Raw genomic sequence first — 23,069 nt, 5'->3', positions numbered from 1 at the left:
TAAATTTTGAACAATGTTAAACAATGAAATCAACTTTACATAATCGGAATAGGGCCGTTTGTGTGCTATGATAATCGGTAATCAATGATTTCCGATTGTGACATGATCAGTAAAACAGTAATATTATGTTTTGTGTTTGTGTTGTTTATTTGGTGAGGGGGGTAATGTAACCTGTAATATTTGATTCAAAAGTGTTTGCCTTAACATGCATACATATACAAACAATGTACTTGCAGTGAGGTACAACTTAAAAGTTTGCAATTTTACTTGGCTCTTTTTGGAGAGAGTTGACTTAAAAGAACTTGAATGCACATTTTCTCTGTGAGTCTTGATGCAGGATTGATGACATATACATGACTACAAAGTAGTATTCTGATTAAAAACAGTAGTCATCTTTATAAAGTTTAAATAATTACTGTATTTCGAATTTTATGAATGAAATTTTATATATCAGTTCCATTACACTGATACAGAAAGTGTGAATATGGGATAATGATAGCATTCTTATTAAAGGAAGAGAATTTACTTTGAATACATGGGTATTCATACTGACAACCTTCGTGGATTGTAGATGCCTGACAAGCGTTTGTAGTTTTGGGAAGATCCATTCTTGCTTTGTCATAATTTCTGCTTGTGTAGGAAATGCTTAGATCTACTTATCTTGAGAGAAATTTTTAATGGCTCTTTTGACCTTAATAGGCCATAAGGTGTACCTAGCAGACAATTTTTTATATGCCTGGTGGCATTTTTGGGACAGTTGGGTTTTGGACTTCCACTAATTTTGAGTCCTGTATGTAGAACAAACAGTAACTTGTTTGATGTCAGTGTTAGTTATACTTTACAAATGTTGGCTTGTATTGACCAATTGTCATCATTAGTACTTTCATGGGAAGTCATTAAACTTTGCTCACTTAATAACTGTTATCAGCAAGAACTAAAGTTAGATATGCTTTGATAAACTAGATTAGAACACTAGTCTTTCATTGGAGGCCAAAGTATGTTATAAGTTATTACCCAACTGTTTAGTGCCAGGAAACAGATAGTACTTTCTTTGTTGTTTGCACTCTGTAAAAAGTAGTTTCCTGTATAAGCTTATTTTCTTACTAAACAAAGTTACTGTAGTTAACAAGGGTATAGTCATATTCTCCCTCTATATTTACACCACCTAACATCTCGTGGTATAGCTGTATTCTTCCACTGTTGTTATTAAACATGAGATGTAACTTCTTATAATAAAGTTATATTCTCTCTCTGGTTATTATGGAGGACAATTAACATCCTATGATATAGTTATATTCTTCATTTGTATTTAATCTACAGGACTATGCATGATTCCATGATATAGTTGTGTTGCCCCTCTGTGTTTACTTTACAGGACACGTAACATCCCATGCTATTGTTATATTCTTCTTCTATATTTACTCTACTGGATGTATAAATATCATTACATAGTTTTATTCATTCTAATTACTATGCATGAGCAGTATTATCTGTAACATCACATCATTCTCATGGTTAACAGCCTAAAAGATATTCTAAGTCTAATAAATAATATTAGAGAAAGAAATATATGAATAAAGTTATAACTGAAATATGTTATTGGTATACAGTGAATCAGTAATGCTGATCTTTATGTAATAACTCATTGTGCTCAGGAAAAATGCCATGCAATGAAACAGAGTAATACTAGAATTGTTTGAATAACATGTAAGAAAGTCATAAACAAATCCTTTTATCCACCTAACTGATAATGCACTCATTCAGCCTTTCATAGAAGTAAGCAAAATCTAGATTATATTCATAAAATATTTAAGTAGTTTGTTGATTCAGGCTCCAAACTGAGGGGGTGGAAGATCTAAGTCACATAAATAATCCACTGGACTTCCTTCAGGAGGACCTAGAGCCAATACTTGGCTACTACCAACACAAAATTAGTCCTTTTCATGACTTTTCTGATGAAGGCAGTAGATTAATAACTGAAATGTAGGAAAAAAATAGTTTATTAATTATTATTTAGTTAAGTAAAAAAAATATTTATTTATAATTCATAATTTAACTTAGATGATCGTATGGGCTACTAAATCTGAGCATGAGTGAGATTCCTTTATCACAACTTTATCATTAGTACTATGTGTAGAATTATGTGATTGTGAATTAATAGTATTGTCTTCATTACAATAAGCATGATTGTACTTGAACAATATCAGCTAACACATCACATGACAGACTTGTGTGGTTAACTGTTGAGCTTACTGTGCAGTAACAATTAATATCAACTGAATATTATATGATTCTGCACAGTCTGATTTGTCACAAGGTACAATTATCTGTAGATATGATACTCAAACGTGTAATATGTTAAATACTTAGATAAGAAATACCATAAATTATAGTTGATTAATTCTTTTGTGAAACAATGGAAAAATAAGAATTTTACAACTGTGAGTAATAAAACTGTAACAATGCTTATATACGTTTGTATAATTTGTGATTTCTTCCAACAGAGTTTTTGATATACATGTAGTCATTAAGCACATCATTATGCCTGCATTTTAACTCTTCCAAGACCTTCAAAATTATTGTTATATTCCATAATATTTACAACATTTATGGAAACAAGGGTTCTGTTGGTTCAATGAAGGTTTCCCATTCATTAAACCAAACTTTAATGAATTACAACAGTAAAAACATTTTCAGACCCAATCTTATCATTTGAGTATTTATCAAGCCTTTCCTTAAAATCCTTACACTCACTACATCTTAAGTCAACACATTACAAAAGTCAATTAACGTGTTAAATATAAGTATTTTGGCTGAAGTTGACTCCTACCCTTCCAAACGGTTTGTGTCCTACCATTCTCATCATTACATACAAAAAAAAAAAAAGTTTTAGCAACATATATTACCTTAACAGTCTTAAACATTTCAACCAGATCACTTCCAACTCTTCTGTTGTTAAGGGAAAATTATTTCAGAGGTCTTAACTTTTTTATGAAAACCTTTCCACCTTGGGGTATCATCCTACTAGCCCTATTTTAAACCTCTTACAACATTTCAATGCTCTTCTTAAGGTAAGGAACCCAGGACAAAACATAGTTCTTGAAATGAGACTTAACCAGTGACCTATACAGTGTAATAATAACCTCCTTACAACTGAACTCATATTTAATATTTCTTTAACTTAAAATTCTACTTACCCTACCAGTAACAACAGTACAGTGGTTAAATGGCTTAAAACACTGATCGGTCAAAATACCAAAATCATTTATCTTCTATAACACTGTTAAGATTAATACCATCAAAATTATATTTATAGATTATAATAACCCACATGCATTAGCTATTAGTTATTATAAGTTATAGTCATTTGCAATTTATTTGCCCATTTTGCCAGTTAATCTATGACCTTTTATAAAGAAATAGCATTTTAATCATACCCATCAATATCCAAGATTTCAATATAATATAATATAATCATGCAAATGTAAATAATATATTAGCCATTTCTTCATCTATATCATTGATGAATATCAAAAAGAGCAGCATTTGACCCAGATGTGATGAATTACTCCACTCAGTTGTGACATTAATACAGTTTGACTGAAGTCCATTCATAATAATCTGTCTTCCATCCAACCATTTTTTGATCCAGTGGAAAAAACTTATTCTCTACATCTATAGAAATAAAACTTTTAGGACAAATTTTTCTCGTATTAGCTATCCAACAAAATTTTAAATTTTCAAGTAATAAGTGTTTTCCTGCATGAGATGAATAAATTGGTTGACTTATTTATTATGTAAGTTAATGAAACTGTGTAGGTAATATGGGTTATTTAAACTTGTTTTAAATGTTAATTATGTTATTTTTATCATAACTTATGTTAGAAATAATTTTTCACATGTGTTATAATAATGGTGTAGGAAATGTGTATAGAATAAATATTTAATATTGAATACAATCAGTGTATAAACTATAAAGTAATGTTTCTATTATGTTATTTCAGAAATTTAGAGAAGTAATTTATAATTTTCTCATATATTAAACATAACACGAAAATGATTTAGCTACCATTATTGAACATTTTCCACTTTAAAACATCATGAAGTTGCAACTCATTATTGCCTTTCATATTTGTGTGTGATATACAAATTCTATTCCAAGGTAAAGCTTTTACCTTTTTTTTTAACTATTTAAACATTCCTACATAACATATTCCTGTGATGGCAGTTTTTAGTCATGATATTACTAAAACTATTAGTGAAATTTTGTATCTTTTTTCTTTTTATAATTTTAGTATTTATTAATAATTGTATGATATCTTCCTTTATTATACTAGGAACTACCTTAACTTTGTCATCGAAGAATTGAAAGATCCTCACAGGTAATTAGTTGTTTATGTAGTTAATGAGCAACTTTGTACAGAAATATTAAAAACTTAAACCTTGTTAAATGTGTATAGTTTAAAAGTGCATTGGTAGTCTCCTTTATGTTTAATTACCTAAAGATACCCATTTACTTTTTTAATGAATAATATGAAAATAAGTTAACTTAGTAAATACATTTTTCCAATCTAAATACTTTGCAATGTCTAGAATATTCATATGTATGAAAATAAAACAAAAGTAACTATTGTGTTTTTTTCTCCATTACTTATATATAATTCAAATATAAGGATTATTAAAATTATTAAAAAACCTATAACCCATTTCTCTCAGGACGTTTTGAATCTCCCTGTTTTCTTAACATCATGAATGTGAAGATTATTAAAATATAGATGTCCAGACCTATTTTTTAGAGCAATTGATGTACTAAACAGTTGGGAAATTTTATAAAAATAATCTAATTTTTACAGAGAATATGTATATTATACTATATTTTTGAATTAAATTGAGAATTAGAGTTATTAAAAATGCAAGGGAAAGACAGTTTTCTCTTGTCAGTTGGGTAATTGTAATGCTGTTAATGTTTTGTAAGGTTAATTCACTGTTCTAAAGTTTTAAACAAGAGTTTTTTAACTTGCATATCATTAAAATTATTAAAAAATAATTTAAAACAAAACAAACTCTACACTGTTACTGATATGAAAGTGGAATATATGGGAAAATTATATGAAATAATTACATTACTTATATAAAGTAAACTTTTTAAAAGGTTATTTGTTGATAGGTTTAACTGAAATTAACAGTGTGTTCTGTTAATTTTTGTTGATATACTTTTATTATCTACACAATGTTTACATAGCAATTATTCTATTATTCTGAATCAAAGGTATCAAAACACTTGATCAAATTATTATTATTCATTTCTTTTCATATATATCCATTACAATTGTAATACAGATCATGTGAACTGCATATGTTTTTTAATTAATTTTAATCTGTTGATTCAGATTGGAAAGATAACGTTTCAGATATATTATCTAGCTGAGCTGAAGTTTTAGCATTGTATGAAATTCTTCTTGGGCAGAAAGTTCTGGGAGACAAATGATAGGCCTGAAATTTAATTTTAAGTGCTTTTGATTTTGAATATAAGATAGATAAATTAAGAGAAATGTGTATAAAATATCAGTGTTATAGTTTATGTGGTTCTTATCACAAATTTTAGGCTTATTGGTTTTTAGTGCTTTGCCAGCTTTTGTTGTGTTGAAACCAAAACATTGAAAGTATTATGCTCTATAGTTATGAAATAGAAGCCCTATAATCCAAGCACTTTCAGAAGGTCCACCTTTCAAAAACACTTGGGTTATAGGGTTTCTATTTCATTTTTATCAAAACTTCTTGGACCTATGTGTTTTTTAGAACATCATGAATATACTCTATAGTTAAGTAGCATTTCAGAGAATCTCTTGTTTGTCATTGTCCAGCTTGACTAATAAGTTCTAGTATTGAACAAAAAGCATTGTGGGCAATGAACTGTGATAAAAGATATATCTTAGATTCTATTTTTTGCTTGGATCTGAGTTTGAACCCAAAATAGACAAATTAAGAGTAAGAACATCTACAGTTTACATGTTTTTTTTTTATCACAGATTCAGACCTGTTGGTTTCTAAAGCCTCATATAGCTTTGTGACCTTTAAACCACAACTTGTAATATACAAGGAGTGAATAAAAAAAAAAAGTGTCCTCTCTTAAAAATGTTGTTAATTTGTTTTATCTTTTAATAGATAACAGAATAATATATAAAACACACTTCATGAGATTTGTTCAAAGAGCTGGTTTTTGTAAATGTCTAAACTTTTCTTGATGTTAGTTAGATATTATAAAAAGTTGTTGTGCACCCACTGTTGTAGTTTCATACATTTTCTTATTCCAGTTAGCTTACAAAATGACCAAACAGGTTTTTCTGCTATAATTGAATGTAAAAATGAAACTCAAAATAACACAAACCAGTTTCACAAGTTAATATTTAGTCAGCATTGCTTCATATTGAGTGAGTTTTTGCAGTTGTTCTTGAGTGTTCATCTTCTCTGTTTGGCTTGTGATCTTTTACTAGTTAGTTTAACTTAGTCCATAAATTTTCAATCAGATTGATATTGTGTGATTAACCTGGCCATTCCATAACATCAGTTTTTTCATTTCTAAGATATCTTTTAACAACTCCACAATTGCAGAGAAACTTGATTGATCATTTTATAGGCTAATTAGAATAAGAAGACCTAAGAAACTACAGCAGGTGCACAACACTTTTTATGTGAAAATGTAACTAAAATTATAAAAAGTTCAGGTATTTATGAAAGCCAGTGTGAAAATTAGGATTTGAGGTTATATTTGAACAGATTTCATTGAGTGAATTCTAAAAACATAGTTTTACATATTTTTTGTTATCTCATAAAAGTTGTAACAAATTAACAACATTTTCAGGGGGGCATGTTTTTGTCCACCCCCATGTAGCTTGTGTAGTATTAAAACAAGGAAAATTTCATATTAATTATAAACAGGATAGCAAACATTATAAAAGGTGGTGAAGTAATTTATTAAGTGTGAGATCTAAAGAGAACTAAAGTAAGTAACTAATCATTACTGATGTTTTTAAAGACATTGATTTTTTACAATTTGAATAACTTTTGAAGTCTCTTGTCAGGCAGGTGATAGAACTACCAATTTAGGGTTGACACAAATTATTTATTCAAATGTTATTTTAAATATCTCATGAAAAAGTCATCAGAATTTTACAACACTATACAATGTTTTCTTTTATAACACTACCTATGTGGTAACTGAGTCACAAGTTTTGGGAATGTCAGTAAATATCATAGCAAAAAGTGTGAATTTCTTTTTCTTCTTTCTTAATACATGGTGACTCCAAAGCAAACACATTGGTGTCAACCACTTTTACTGAGGTGACATAGTTTCAAATGGAGTATCTGAATTTATAAATTATATTATAATTATCTTTTGAAATTAGGTTTCTCACAAAATTTCAAGTACAGGCTGAAACAGAAATTACCAGTAAGTTGCAGATAAACAATAAATATTACAGTTGGAACTTCATTGTATTTAGAATGTGGTTAAAAAAACCTTCCTATGTTTGTTGAAACACTACATTGAAAAAACCCACAAAGAAACAAGTATAGAAGAACTTTAAACAAAGGAAATAAGTGTAGGAATGGTTAATATCAAACAAGGTAGTAGGGATGCCATCATTCATATGAAATAGCACCAGAAAGAATTAACATATAGTAACATACACAAATATTCAATTAAAATTGAGTTGGATGTATCTTATATTTGTTTGTTAACATTCTAATATGCTGTGTGCCTGTGCTATTATGTTGAGATGATGCAACTGCCATCCTTACTTTCTTGCTTTAAAAGGAGTGGTATTAGCCTTCTCTAAATTTACTTCCCTTTTGGAAAGGTTTTTTTTAACTTGTGTAATTAAAAGTATATATTTTTCCATGTGCTTATAATATTTAAGATGCATTGTGAATTAGTTCTAAGCTTAAAATATTAGGAATAGCTTGTACAAGTCCATATGTCTTTGTTTTATTTGACAGTTTGTGCAGATACTTTCCATGCTTGCTTATACCATAGTACTACAGTTTAAGAAATGAAAGTGTTATGTAATGTTTTCTTGTTAAATCAATATGAAAGGGCTTAAAATAACTATTGTATATTTAGTGCATGTTATTTATAATAGGAATAGTGATGAAATTGCTAATGTAGTATCTTTTGAACCAATGAAGACAATGAACTTGATTGAATAGATAGATTAATTTACATACTGGAGAATATATGAGAAGGAACAAAACTAACACAAGATTTAAGTATATAACAACATGAAATAAGAAATGTGTATTTTGGTATTAAAAGAAAGGTAATGATGAAGAAAAGAGGGAAATAACATAAACCTAAGACAAAAAATGTTGTAGTTTTGCAAAAGATATTTTGCATGTTTTCCTTAAATAAAACTGTTTTGCACATTAGATTTGTTAGCATTTCTAGAAATTTGAATAGTTTACAATTGATGAATTTTATGAAGTTGAAATATTTTCACTACTGATGTGAATTAAAGGTTATTTAAAATGCTATGAATATACACATACTTAACTCTAATTACAGTGAATTTTGAAGTTGAAATTATATCAGAAAAAGTTTCCACTTTTTAAAGACATTTTACAACATAAATAACTGATGTATTAACAACACATTTACAAATATAAATGGTGCCTGTAATTAGCCTTATGTATTAATAATGTTTCAAAATACAGTGCAAATTATTTATTTAATGTTTGTTTGACAAGGAACCTGCCTAAGGCTATTTTCATTTCCTGCATTCTTGTGACTGTTGTCTACACCTTGACCATTATAGCCTTTCATACAACCCTGTCAGTACAAGAAGTAATGGGAGCAGAGGCTGTAGCTGTTGTAAGTGTGCTTTTTATACAACTTTCAGGCATGAAATTAAACTTGGTAACTAATTAAACTATAATTGGTATTGAAATCTACTTTCTTCTAGGCTCTCCTAGCAACAGTTTGTGATTTCAGAGAGAGATTTATGAGACAAAAGAACCTATCCCACAACTTCTAGAAGAACTACAAGAGATTTATCTCATCCTTGTGCACCTAAATGTTTGGGCTTGAATAATAAAAGTCATTAAAAATAATGTGAAATCATATGACTAAACTAAATATTAGTATCCTCTATAGCAAGTTGTTAGTTAAAAAAAAAATCATAAAGGCAATATTTGTAGATTCACTAGATTAAGAGTTAGAACTCAAGAAAAGCCAGTTAAGTTTTTGTGCTGATGTAATAAAATTACATTTCAAATATCAGTTAAATATTCTAAAAGAATTACTTCTATTTTGACTCAAGTAATCAGGTTAAACATGGTAAGATAGTGAATGCATTGATGGAGGACTAGGTAAGTAAATGTGGATACTAGAGGAATAACAGCACTTGCTAATAGCCTAGACTCTCCTTCCTCTACACTAAACACATGTGGTCCTTTTTGTGACAAATGTGGTATAGAACAGATAACAGTAGTAGTTTTATGCCCTGAATTTGATCCCATGATCTTCACATCCTGAGAGGAATGCTTTAACCACTAGCCCACTGAGATGTCTGAAAAAATAACTTAAAATTATGTATTCTGTCTGTTGTAGAGCATGATCAATGGCTTACTTTATGCAAATTCTGACAGAGTGTAGTTCATGTCTACAATTCTCATCTCATGTAAGCAACATATTAATACAAAAAAGGCTCTGGTAAAATGCTGCATTTGTTAGTGGATCTAGCTGACAATAGGATTACTGTTTTCAGACCTGCATGCTTCTGCTTTAGTATATCATATAGAAAACTCTTAATCTACCTTGAGCTCTAGTACAAGTCGAAGTTTCCATCATATATTGTTAGTCAGCAAGTTCTTATCTTCAGAATTAAACTCTAGGGTTTAAAGATGCATGGCTTGTCATTGTTGAGAAAGTAGACAGTCTCTTGCCTCAATCCATAAGTCAGTAGGCAGACTTTATAAACTTGACGTCAGTGTAGGTCACACAGAGGTTAAAATAATGTTTGTTTTAAAATTTGTTTAAACTACAAACTAGTTGTTTGTTAAACTAAGGGTAAATGGCTTATAACAATGAAAGCTCAGTTACTTTTATGTATTCTTAATCTAGTAGCATTATAAACAATTAAGTTGGAATAATACACAAATTATTTTGAATATGAATATAAGCAAATAATAACCTACTTTTATGTAATAACTTAATATATGTTTATATAATAAGTACAAGTTGTACTTCATTTATGCAAGACAGGTTAAATACATCATGTGATTTGTGTAACTAATCACATATGGCAAATTTCCAGACAAATCAAGCAATTATAGATAGCTAAATTAGGTTTTTATTGAAGAAAATTGGCTTATTACTAAATAAATTTTGCTACAGATGTAAATAAAATTAAATCATTTGGTGTTAAAAATAGAGATTTTGTAAATTTTATCAATTTCTTACAAAATACCTCTCATTGTGTAATTTTTAAATGAGTCAAAGGAAATGTGTGTAGAATTACTAAAGGCAGTTTGTTTATAACAACATTATGTATTTGCTACATAAAAGTTCCTGTGACATGTTTGTATTGTTGTTAAATTTGAAAAGTAAATAAAAATCTATATATAAGTATTTCCATGGTTATATTTAAACTCCTGTCTTACAGTGCATAATTATTTTAGTTTATAGTTTTGTGAGTTTGGAATTTTAAGACAGAGAGAGAACAAAATAACTGTATTTTGTCAGAGTTGTAATTTCTATTTTTAAACTTAAAAATTGAATGGTAAATTTTATCAGACACACCAAATACAACAGGTGGACCAATAAACTCATTCCTGTAGAAAATACACAAAATTCTAATTATCATTTATCAATTTATTGGTTTATTGAACTCTAAAGGAGTTCAGTTACTATATTCTCTTTCTCCCTGTTTTAAATTTTAAAACTCACTTATCTCCACTCTGTAGAAGTGTAAATTAAGATCATAATAATAATGTACTGTGAAACTTGAACTTAAATGTTGTTATGGAAATACTTTTATAAGTTTAAGATTTGTTTTTATGTAACTCAATAATATTTGGATTTTGCAAAAGTGACATGAGAAGCTTGTTGTAAAACTTAAACTAAATTTAGGTGATTTGCAGACTTTTGCAGATCGTTTGTATGGTGTGATGGCTTGGATAGTTCCTGTCTTTGTTGCCATGTCTACTTTTGGTGGAGTAAATGGTATTCTTTTTACTTCTTCTCGGTGAGTTTAGTATTTCTTTTTCTACTCCTAAAACATAGTGTTGTGTTTCAGGAAACAATTTTTTCCTAATTATAAATTCAATTTGTTTTATATTTATTCTTGACTAATATTGCTTCTCTTTTCAAAGGAGATGATAAAAATTGTCCTGGTAATTATTGGTCTGTTTGTGTTTGAAAAAGTTACTGGTTATGTAGATAAAGATATTGGCATGCATTTGATGTATCTGGAGTTTCAGAAAGCATTTGACAAGGTACTAAATAAAAGACTTGTTATCTCTGTAGGTGTGGGGAACAGGTTGACTTATTGGATAAAAAAATTGCCCAGTGGGAAGAAAACAAAGAGAGTTCAATCAAACTGGATTAATGTCATAAGTGGGATACTTCAGGGTTCAGTGTTAGAAACTTTGCTTTTTTTTATTTACATCATTGACAGATGAAGGAATGGTGGCAGTTCAGTAGCAGATAACACATATAAGATAATGCATGTGGGATATCACAATATTAGTTTTGAGTATAATTGTGATGAAAATAACTTTAACAGTGTCATGGAAGAGAAAGATCTCGGTATTCTGATTATTTAGTTGTTTAAATTATCCAAGCAATATACTGTTGCTAATGGCAGAAGAAATAAGATTTAGGGTTTTATCTATCTACAGGTTTATTGAATACAAGTCCAAAGAAGTTCTAATGTCATTGACTGAGCAATTTTTGGAATGTTGTTCAATCCTGGATTTCTTGCAATAGAAGTGACATTGGACAGGGGAGGGCTACTATGATAATATATAGGGTGGTAAGATTGTTAAACAAGGACGAACTAAGATCTGTGAACTCCTTTTCTCTTAACAGAAAATATGGTTAGAGGGAATTCAGTAAAAGTCTAGAGGTATAGCTTTTGAGAGGACTATTTACTTTTTCTTTGTTTAACTTTATTACAACCTTTCATCCATTTGTGTGTCTATCATCAGGTAGCTGTCAGGTAATATTTCACACAAAAGATGACATTTACTTGATGATGGACATAAAAAATTGTAATAGAATTAAACATGTTAAAAATAAGTAATCCACTCAAAAGCAGTACATCTTGACTATTATTTACTGTACATAGCTGATTTATTTTCCTCACAACAAGAGGAAATTGAGGTATTTAAGATTGTTAGGAGAATTGATAGTGTTGATGTATCATATTTTTTCATGTTTAGTAGTGAGGATAGTTAGCCTTGGGCACATAAATATAAATTTTGGCAAGGCAGGAGTCATAATTAGCTAAAATAGCTTTATTTTGCTAAAAGGGTGGTTGGTCTTTAAAATGAGTTATGATATGGTAGGTACAGTTAATCTAAGGGAGTTAAAGGGGGATAGAATAGCCTAGATTGACCAAATAATAGTCCCCTGTTGTCCTTCAATGTTGCGTGTTATTCCTTACCTTGGTATTTTTGTACCTATTTTTTTTTTAAATATTGAGCACATTTGTAAGATGAAAATATGCATATTGACATTGAGACAAACCTATGCAGTGGTCAACTGATAGCTCAACAGCTTGCATTGACTCACCTTGTTACGTGATAGAGGTTATGCTTGGTGTATATTTTAAATATATATAGATTTATACTCTCTTTATTTTGACAGAGCCTCTGAAGTTAAGGTTTTTATACCCAATAAGTAACTCACAGTGTCAATCAGAAAGAACATTATATATATTTCTTCTAGTTTGTTTTATGCTGGTGCCTCATTTGGTCAGATGCCAGAAGTTCTGTCCATGATTCAGATTAAACACTTGACTCCTGCCCCAGCTGTAATGTTTATGGTAAGCTCTGAACATTTAGACTTAAGAATATTACCAAAACACTTGAAAAATAGTTCTTTAACTTTATTTGGTTTACTGATGAAATAATGCACTTGACTGCAGATTTATTTAACTATGGTGCATTTTAAAACCTTATGTTTATTATATGTGTGTGAATTATTTGTATTGTATTAATAGTAAGTTAAATTTGCAAGTTATTCTTATTTTCACTTGAGGATACAAAGTTGTGTTTCTTTTATATATGTATGTGAATTAATGTCCGTTAGAAATACACCTAAGCTAGCAGATGTTTTGTACAAATGATGGAAGCATTTGAAGTAATTAGTACTTCAAATATGATGCTACCTCCTAAGTAATGCTTTTTATATTTAAAAACAATGAACAATTATCAAGGAAAAAAGAGTTTAAAATATTACAAAAATATTCTCATGTATTAATAATGGTCCTATGTAAGTTTGTGATGATTTGAGATAACTGACTACAGTATACTGTCTACATGTTGATAAAATCTGTATTGACCAGGTTTTTATGACAGTAATTATATGTATGTCTTGACTCTAAAGGTTTGGTGATGTTCTGAGTTTCTGTTGTGTTGATAATATTTGATGGTGATAACTGTGCCAAAAGAGGTCCTCATAAATCTTTATTTTCATAATAGCCACTAAAGGGTAATGAAATGAACAAATTTTTCAACATCCATATGTACAGGGTGTTCAGAAAGTCACTGTGCACTTATATATTTACTAACAGACAAAACTGCACAGTGACTTTTCGAACACCCTGTATGAACCTTAAAGTAAATTAATTTTCAAGATTACCTCATAGTATTAATTTGTCTTTTTTATTCATTTTGAACAAACCATTGTTATGAATGAAATGATTATAAGCATTGATTTTCTGAGAACTAATATGCAAAAAAATTGAGCTATAGAATACATAAGCATTAATTTCGTAATTGCAAACTAGCTTATTTCATCTCAGAATATAAATGCGGGTATTTGTTTAATGATCTGTTATTCAATTTTTTTACTGACTTATTGTCTTTGTATTGCAAGTAACTAAGTAAATACAGTTAATTACTCAACTACTTAACTGGAAAGCTCAAGTGTAACTTAAAAAGTATATCACTGGTATATTTTATAAATTGGAAATTGTTCAACTCTTTAAATTGGACTAAAATCAATTTTTTAAGATGAAATACTGAAGAAATTTCAACCTTAACTTTACTTGATCTCAACAGCAGACATACACTTCTGGCCAAACTCTTAAGGCCAATTAACATAAAGAAAAAATATGCATTTTTGCATTGTTAGACTCAATCACTTATTTGAGTAGAGCTTTGAAAGATAAAAATAAAAAGGGTAAACAAATATATAAAACTTTTTTTAGCATTTAATAGGGAAAATGTGAACACTATGAAATTAGCTTAAATACTAGCTGGTCAAAAGTTTAAGACCATACTGAAACAAAGCGTTAATCGGTAAACACGTAACAAAATTTAGTCATTTGTGTTCAAGCATTAGCGTTGTCAACATCTCCCACTGACATCTCCTGTGTTATATTGGGTAAAAACATGGCAAAGGCTGAAAAGTTGACAGAGTTTGAATGTGGCAGAATTGTCAAGCTGCAAAAGCAAGGTCTCTCTCAACGTGTCATTGCTGGTGAGGGATACAGAACGAGAATTTCAAGTGATCGACCCAAGAAAATTTCGCTGGCATTGAACAGGAGGATTTGAAGGATTATCCAACAAGACACCAGCCGATCGTTGAATCAGATTAAGGCCCTACAGCGGCGTCAAACAGCAGCTGGCTACATTGGCATGTTGGCGAGAGCATCCTTATTGACTGAAGGCCATCGCTTGTATGGAAATGACTGGATCTTCCAATAGGACAACGCTGCAATCCACAATGCCTGCTGGACAAAGGACTTTTTTCATGGCGAATAATGTGATTCTTTTGGACCATCCAGCGTGTTCACCAGAACTGAACCCCACTGAAAATGTTTGGGGATGGATGGGAAGGGAAATCCATAGAAATGGACATCAATTCCAAATAGTGCATGATCTTCTGAAGCCATCTTCACCATTTGGAATAACATTCCAGCCAGCCTTCTGCAAACACTTATATCGACCATGCCAAAGCAAATGTTTGCAGTTATTCTCAATGACGGCCGTGCAATTCACTACTGAGACCTTATGTTGGGCATTTACTACCCTGTTTAGGACTTCTTTTTGGTATAGTCTTAAACTTTTGACCAGCTAGTATTTAGGCTAATTTCATAGTGTTCACATTTTCCTTATTAAATGCTAAAAAAGTTTTCTTATTTTCATCTTTCAAAGCTCTACTCAAACGTGGTTGAGTCTAACAACACAAAATGCATATTTTTTTTTTATGTTCATTGGCCTTAAGAGTTTGGCCAGCAGTGTACATACATACATACATACACACACACACACACACACACACACACACACACATACACTAACACACACACTCAGTCAGTCAGTCACTCACTCACTCAGTCAGTCAAGCAACCTAGGCAGAAAAGTCTAGGTAAATAAGCCTCTTGAGTGATAGCAAACAAGTATTTCTAACAAGAAAATTCAGAAATAAATCCTAGTTCTTTAAAGTTGGTACTAGATTAGTAGCTGGAGCATAAACTACTAAATCAGTGTATAGGATTAGTATAGAAAATTATTTAGCAAGCTATTAATAATAAAATTTAAGCAATCATATATGCTAGTAACTACAGTAATGATTGATATCTGAATGCCACAACCTTACTTTAAATACCAACTGAAGACTGTCAACTTTTTGTTTATTAACATTAACATGTATGCTACGAATACTAGTTCTTATAATAATACATATTTCATTAAAAGTCTTTATGGTTAAAACTAAGAAACAAATAATGTGGATTTAATAGCCAACATCTCAACACAATTTATTTTTTAAATATTTTTATCCCTGCTTTTTATTTTAATCTGATGTTTGATTTGTTTGATTTCAGATACTTGCCAAAAGCTAGCTATTCCTAACTTTTAAATGATAGACTAGGAGAAAAGCACCTGCCACCATCACTTGGGATACTTTAGTCTGACTTGATAGTCTAAAATATTAACCACCAGGCCACACAAATAAAGCTCTAATTACATTACCTATTATGATTTTAAAAAAGAAACAAAAAAATTCACAAGTCTAAGTTAATGAAAGCTTTTATTTCTTTTCATACTTTTCTTTTTAAATATTTAAGACTAAAATGACAGGAGGTTCAAATATTTTATCTTTATTACAGTATCAAGTAAAACATCTACCTCGTAGAGCACATAAATTTGTTTTCATAGGAAATGTCTTCTCATTTTTATATGATATTAGAACTTTATGATTTATTCTGTGTTTCAGATAATTACACATATACATATTTTACTCTATGGATTGGAATAAGTTTTCCTTGGACAATTTTGTAAAAAGTGGAGAAAGTGGTTTTGTAAAATAGATATGTTAAGCTTTCGTATTAATTTTTGATTTGTAATGCATGTCACTTAAGTTTTAATTAATGTATTTTGTCTTGTATTTTGATGAAAATTATAACATGTTTATTTTTCTTCTATTTAAAGGCTCTGCTATCATTGATCTACTTGTGTTCCAGTGATATCTATGCTCTAATCAACTATGTTGGGTTTGCTACTTGGCTGGCTATTGGTTTAGCAGTTGTCTGCCTTCCATATCTTCGCTGGAAAATGCCGAACCTTCCTCGACCAATTAAAGTAATTTTTTTCAGTGCATTTGAAAAAAGACATAATAAAAGTACTAATAACTCATTACATTGTTGAGTAAAACAGGAAATCTTTGGAATATGTCTAACATTCCTTTATGAATTAAAATAATGTTTTTCATTATATTTGAAAAAAACAAATAAATATTAATAACCCATTGTGTTGTTGTGTGAAATAGACAAACTTTACAAATGAAATGTTGAAGGAAAATTATCAACTTTTCCATAAACATTACAGATATCTTAAATAGAATGTGGCACTTTGTCCTAATTTGATAAATCATATTTAATTTTAGCCTGAAAATTAGAGTTTCAGTTTCATATAAAGAGGCTGTTAAATGTAAAGTATGTAAGAATAAATGCAATTATAGTTATTGAAATATAAGATTGTTCTACTACCAGTTTATCCTTCAAGACTGTTCTTACACTACCACTTTTGTGACAGTAAGGATTTAAACTTATTCTTTACTTTTCAGGAGTGGTTTAGGGTGCTTGACTCGTAATCTTAGGGTTGCAGGTTTCAATCACTGTTGCACCAAACATGCTTGCCCTTTCAGCATTTTAATCCCACTATTTGTTGATAAAATAGTAGCCCAAGAGTTAGCAGTCGGTGGTGATGACTAGATACCTTCCCTCTAGTCTTTCATTTTTAAATTATGAATGGCTAGTACAGATATCTCTCATGGAGCTTTGCACAAATTTCAAAAAACAAACAAAACAAAAATTTTAGGAAATCACTGATACTCCTTTTTATCCTCCTGCCTCAACTGATACCAGTTACAATTCATTCAATAAGCCAATCACCATATTAGAGAAATAAGTTTTAACTGGAGCCTTGCCTGTATTTTTCTATTCTTAAAATTGTGACTTCATATCCTGTTATCTTCAGAGTATAGCTTAAAGAAATGAGAGGCTTCCATTCTATCAATTTCCCAGACAGTCTTGTAAACTTCAATAAGACCACCTTTTACATATCTTAAATTTCTTTAGGAGTTATGTTGTAATAAATGTTGAATTTTACAAGTAATGTTATTTTAAAATAAGTTTAAAATTGTTGATTTACAAGACATAAACAGTTACATGTGCATTGCAGAAAGATGTAGTTTATTCTTCTAATATGCTAATAACCAATTAACATTTTATAATGGATTATGTTTAGTTCACAGTTATCAGGGGAGATTAAACCTCAACTAACTGATGAGCTTACCAGTTATTTTTTTTATGTAGAATCACATTTTAATTACGTATAAAATCAGTATTTGTCTGGTAATTACCTAGAAACAGTATGCTTAAATTTCTAGTGAAAATCTATATTACTAGTGCAACTGAATAATAGAACTTTAACAGGAACTGTAGAGTTGCTTTTTCACATTTCACCAATATGTTAAGTTATGAATATCCAAACATTTTAATTCTTTATGAATAACGATACCTGTAATGAAAATATTGGTCTTTCTTGCTTTTCTAGATATTTTGAGATAAAACTGTTTGATTTTACAGTTAAAAATGTAACCTCCTACAAGTAAAATATAGGTAAATAAATTAGTAGAAGGTTCTTGTAATAAGATCAGTTCTAATACAGATCATGATTTAGTTTTTTAAGGAGCTCTGCAAATCTTTAGCATATCAAGGTTGATTTGTTTTTATTACAAAACTAACTTTAATAAAATTCAGTCATTTCGGAACCACTACACTTGGCATAAATGAATAGTTGGTATAGGTTGTTTTTGAAAGTCAAGATAAAGCAACTGATTTATGAAGACGTATTTGGGTGATTTTATGCTAAAATATTCAAGCTTATTGCAGATGTTTATTCTCTGCAAGTTTGCAATTGGAAGACTACCTGTGGATTTTCAACTTATTAGAAAATAGTGAATTTTCAGAATAATAAGTTTATTAAATTTTAAAAACTTATGATATAATACAAAAATTAACTATTAACACATTCTGAGAACAAAATTAGTTTGATCAACATTTTGAGCATATGCAGTTCATCACATTCAAATATAAAGGCATTTATGGTTTGTAAAGCCAAAACGTTGAAAGTTTTAGAAGCATTACAAATCAGTGTGTTTAACATGTGTGATAAGAACTTCATATAATGTTGATGTTTTTCCCCTTTCACATTCTCCATGCATTTGTCCATTCTGAATTTAAAATCATTTATATGTGCAAGTAATGTGTCAGATCTATCTTTTATCATCCATAAGTTCCTCAGTATTATGATTATATTTACACACTTTTGATTTTGAATCCAAACCAGAATAGACAAATTAAGAATGTGCAGAAAATTGTATGTATGTTATATGATTTTTAACACTAATGGATGTATCAGTTCCCATACTCAGTTTCATTTGGTGAAATAAAATCCTTTACTGAAAGGCTTGTTTAGTTAAACTTGTGTGATCATATTTGTTTATCTTTCAGTTTAACAATTCCTTAATGCTAAAACAATTCTCTTAACTAGAACTTTTAACATAAATTGATCTATGAAACTAAATATATATATATATATGTGTGTGTGTATGTGAACACTAATACAATCTGCTTACTACATAATCTTTGGAACACCATGACCTAGTGCTTATTTCATTTCCTTTAGGTAAACCTGGTATTCCCTATAGTCTACATTTTGGCTTCAATATTCATAACCATTGTTCCCATGATAGCTGATCCTGTAGGGACAGGTAAAATTATTTTCTTTATATCTTTTTTTTCTTAGCAACTAACAAAAAATATTAGTTTAGATGTGATAGCTCAGGAAAGGTGTTATTAACTAATAATTCTCTTAATATATCAAGATTAAATGTGAAAAGTGTAAACCCTGATATTATTTCTTCTGCAGGATTTGGAGTTCTCATTATTGCAACAGGGATTCCAGTTTACCTAATTTTTTATCTATTGGAAGAAGCCTAAACCAATCCAGAATGCAATAGGTAAGCTATACATACTTGTAATGGTAGCACTTACTAGTGTTGCTTTTACTTGTGTTCTTTCATACATTAGTATCAGTAGAAATTATTCATTTATTTTAGTGCTTTAATATAATCGGAACTCATTTTATGTTATGATTTTATTGAGCTAGGTTTAAAAGCCACTGTGTGATAGTTTCTAGTTAAAAATATGAAATAAAATTATTGATTTTTTTCTTTCCCAGATAAAACCACTCACATTCTGCAGAAGGTGCTTCTTGTTGTCCCATCCGAACGACCAGAAACTTTGTAGCATCACATCAGTTATTTCTTCAAGTTGAATAGAAACTGTAGACACCATGAGTTATAATTAATTGGTTTGTGTCTACTTGTTTATAAGAGGTTATGAAACTTATCTAAAAATTGACACTTTCTTTAGAGAATTATTTTATAACATACCATATGACTACAAAAAACATCACTGGGAAAATTTAACTTCTAAATATGATTTTTTTTATATATATAAGTTTATGAACACAAAGATAAAATTGGTTCTGATTGTCAAAAAAAGTAAACAAATAAATTTCATTTGTTTTACAGTTTTTGGTGTTATATAGCAGAGTAACTTGAATTACTCAGTAATAGTTACTATTAATGTATGAAAATAAACTGTAGTCAAGTTATTTTGTTAGTATTTTCATTCCTTTTTGTTATAGTTGTACCTGGAAATAAAATGATCAGTAACTATTCACCTAAATGTTTGCTCTAGAATTTTTAAACATGTGGTATTAGAAACTTAATATTATGATAGAAGACAATATTTTGAGATATGGAAACTTTTAATGTATTGCTGTGTTTGTTGTCTCTATCAATTTAATTTTTGAATTATATTTTTTTGCAAAGTATGTCACATTACATGTTGTTGTTTTTTAGCTTTCTTAGGGAAAAAAACAATAAAATGACTGAGATATATGAGTTCTATGAATAGGAATTCAAATTTCCCATAGTTACCAAAATGTGGAAGTATGGCACTGTTTTTAGCACAGGAATCTTTCATATCCATGACCCAAGAATTATACAGTTTTGAAATTATTAAAATATCTTTCGGGATATGAAACAAGGTTTTTTGTAACCACCACATTTGTAATATATAACTCTTTGCTCATGAGTATACATGTGAAAATAAGTAATGTATTAGTTTTCTTTGTAGATTGAAATATTTTAGCCAAGAAAAATATATTGAACTGGCAAATTTCTCTATTAGTTTTCTAACAGTGTTTGGGTTACTAAAGTACTGATAACAGTTTTGTTTTAACTGCTAGAATTTTTGTAGGATAAAATAGGAATGCGATTTTGCAATGTGAATGTTATTGTATATATTTTCCTAAGAATACCACATGGATGTTGTTAATAAAATTAACCTGGTGAAGAAGTGCTTTCTGAATCAAAATCATCACACTTTTAAAGTATTTAATTTATTTGTCAATATAGCCCGTATAAAGAACATTCGAGCAGAACATGGTTTGCTAGATATTGAATTTAGTATTGGTATTTAAATTACTTTCTACAACTCTTAAGTCACCTTTTGATTAAAAACTATTCTAAAAAAAACAAACTACATTAAAGTAAGTCTGACCATAGTGATATTTTCAGTTTTAGTTTGTATGATTTTATATTTAAATTAAAGTTTTAATTTTCAGTAATATCAAATTATTTTTTATATCAGTACTTCAAACACTACCTCCAAATATGTTTTTGATATAACCCACAGTTCTAGATGTTTAGCTTATGAACGTAGGTTTAGTATGGTTTTCGAATTTGTTAATATCAATAATAAAATCATATAATTTTATAAGTTATTATTGTTCAGTTGACACTTGCCATAAAAAAAGAAAATACACGTTATATATTCTTTATTTCATTAGTTACAAAAAGTATGTTATTTGGTCAGAAGTTGTGTTGTGTCGCAGGGTTCCACAGCAGCCTGGTGTTATAAGCTATTTTTTGTGGATGTGGTAAAATAATAAAAACTTAGAAAATGATTATTGTAATATTTTGTAAGTTTTGTGGTATGTGACCTTAATTGGAACATACCGTGAAATGAATAATTATATAAACAACCGCTTATTTTAAATGGTAAGCAGAGATGCTCTTTTCTCTGAAAGCTTGTGACACTTAAGATATGCTATTTTCTTTTCTGTTTCATCTGGGCTTGTTCTTTTCGTTGTTAAATAAAATATTAATTCAAGTTGTTGCTGTAATTATTTATTTTTACCTTACTAGTGAGTGCTAGATAAATACAATATCAGTCATAAAACCAACAAATATTTTGTTGTTAACTGAATAAATAATTAAAGGCGTCTAGAAACAGAATGAAAAAGAGAGAACAAAACATCACTACATTAGAATGACATCGCAAGCTGATAAAAACATCGAAACACAGCACTTTAAATACATGACGGTCGTGTTGTTCCATGATTGTAAATATCAAAATAAATAGACACGAATTCATGTCGTTCTATTTATTGACGCAAAAGTTAGGATAGCTTTCCAAAGCTTCGTTTATTTATGCTTTTTATTTTCAGTAAAGCATGAATTTTCAAATGTTGAGTAAAGTGTGCTATATCATAAAACAAAAGTTCAAAGACATGAGATGTATAACCTAGTATCCATTTTTCGCTCGGTTTCTTCAATATAAATTTTGTGACAATCTGAAAATTCCATCTATACTTATATTTTCAACTTTTCTTATCCTAATTTTGATTAAACGTTTTTGAGGAAGTAAAACATTGTTTCCACCAGGTAAAACAAGAAAGAATCCACAATAGTCGCGGAATTTTAAAATTAGACAGCATTAAAGTAAATTAATCTACGATACCTTCCCTCCCCCTTTTTTATTATCTGTGTTTTTGTGCTTCAGTAATACCAAGGTTCAAATGCGCGTATACCACTGTATTACTTCTCATAACACTATGTAACAACATTTTTACGTTTTTCTTGTTCCTGGGCAGAAAGTGTTATTTCCTAATTGCTTCTGCCTAAAGTAAATAAAAAGACTTATTTTTCTCTTCAAACTTTGCTTTTGTGACTTTGGGAATGAAAATTTGAAATTTTCCCATCTTCTAAAACTTTCTAGAATGTTGTAGAACTTACAAGAATTTTCTAGAACTTTCCATAGTAATATATATATATATATACAGGGGCTCACCACTTCAGTTTACTTTTCGCTCCCTAAGTGAGCACATGGATCTATTCCATTTTATCAGAGATGGCATCAAGAAGCTGCAAGCATTCTTCAGACGCATTTTGCTGTGTATATGGCCAATTTAACAAGACA

At 29.5% G+C, this 23,069-nt stretch overlaps 1 protein-coding gene across 1 annotated transcript in view; it reads left to right on the top strand.

Annotated features, from left to right (window-relative positions):
- The window catches only part of LOC143229137 (Y+L amino acid transporter 2-like), a 75,069-nt gene extending 53,089 nt beyond the window's left edge, over window positions 1-21,980 (top strand). Inside the window, exons 4-11 of the mRNA XM_076461010.1 lie at window positions 4,338-4,382; window positions 8,746-8,869; window positions 11,140-11,243; window positions 12,950-13,046; window positions 16,663-16,812; window positions 19,423-19,507; window positions 19,666-19,756; window positions 19,978-21,980. Of these exons, the coding sequence (XP_076317125.1) occupies window positions 4,338-4,382; window positions 8,746-8,869; window positions 11,140-11,243; window positions 12,950-13,046; window positions 16,663-16,812; window positions 19,423-19,507; window positions 19,666-19,736 (676 nt within the window). The 3' untranslated portion in view covers window positions 19,737-19,756; window positions 19,978-21,980. The remainder of the gene's footprint in view (window positions 1-4,337; window positions 4,383-8,745; window positions 8,870-11,139; window positions 11,244-12,949; window positions 13,047-16,662; window positions 16,813-19,422; window positions 19,508-19,665; window positions 19,757-19,977) is intronic.
- The last annotated feature ends 1,089 nt before the right edge of the window (window positions 21,981-23,069 follow it).

This window comes from Tachypleus tridentatus, chromosome 10 (genome assembly GCF_004210375.1).
Source record: "Tachypleus tridentatus isolate NWPU-2018 chromosome 10, ASM421037v1, whole genome shotgun sequence".
Classification (NCBI taxonomy): Eukaryota; Metazoa; Arthropoda; class Merostomata; order Xiphosura; family Limulidae; genus Tachypleus; species Tachypleus tridentatus.
This window is presented reverse-complemented; position numbering and strand designations above follow the sequence as displayed.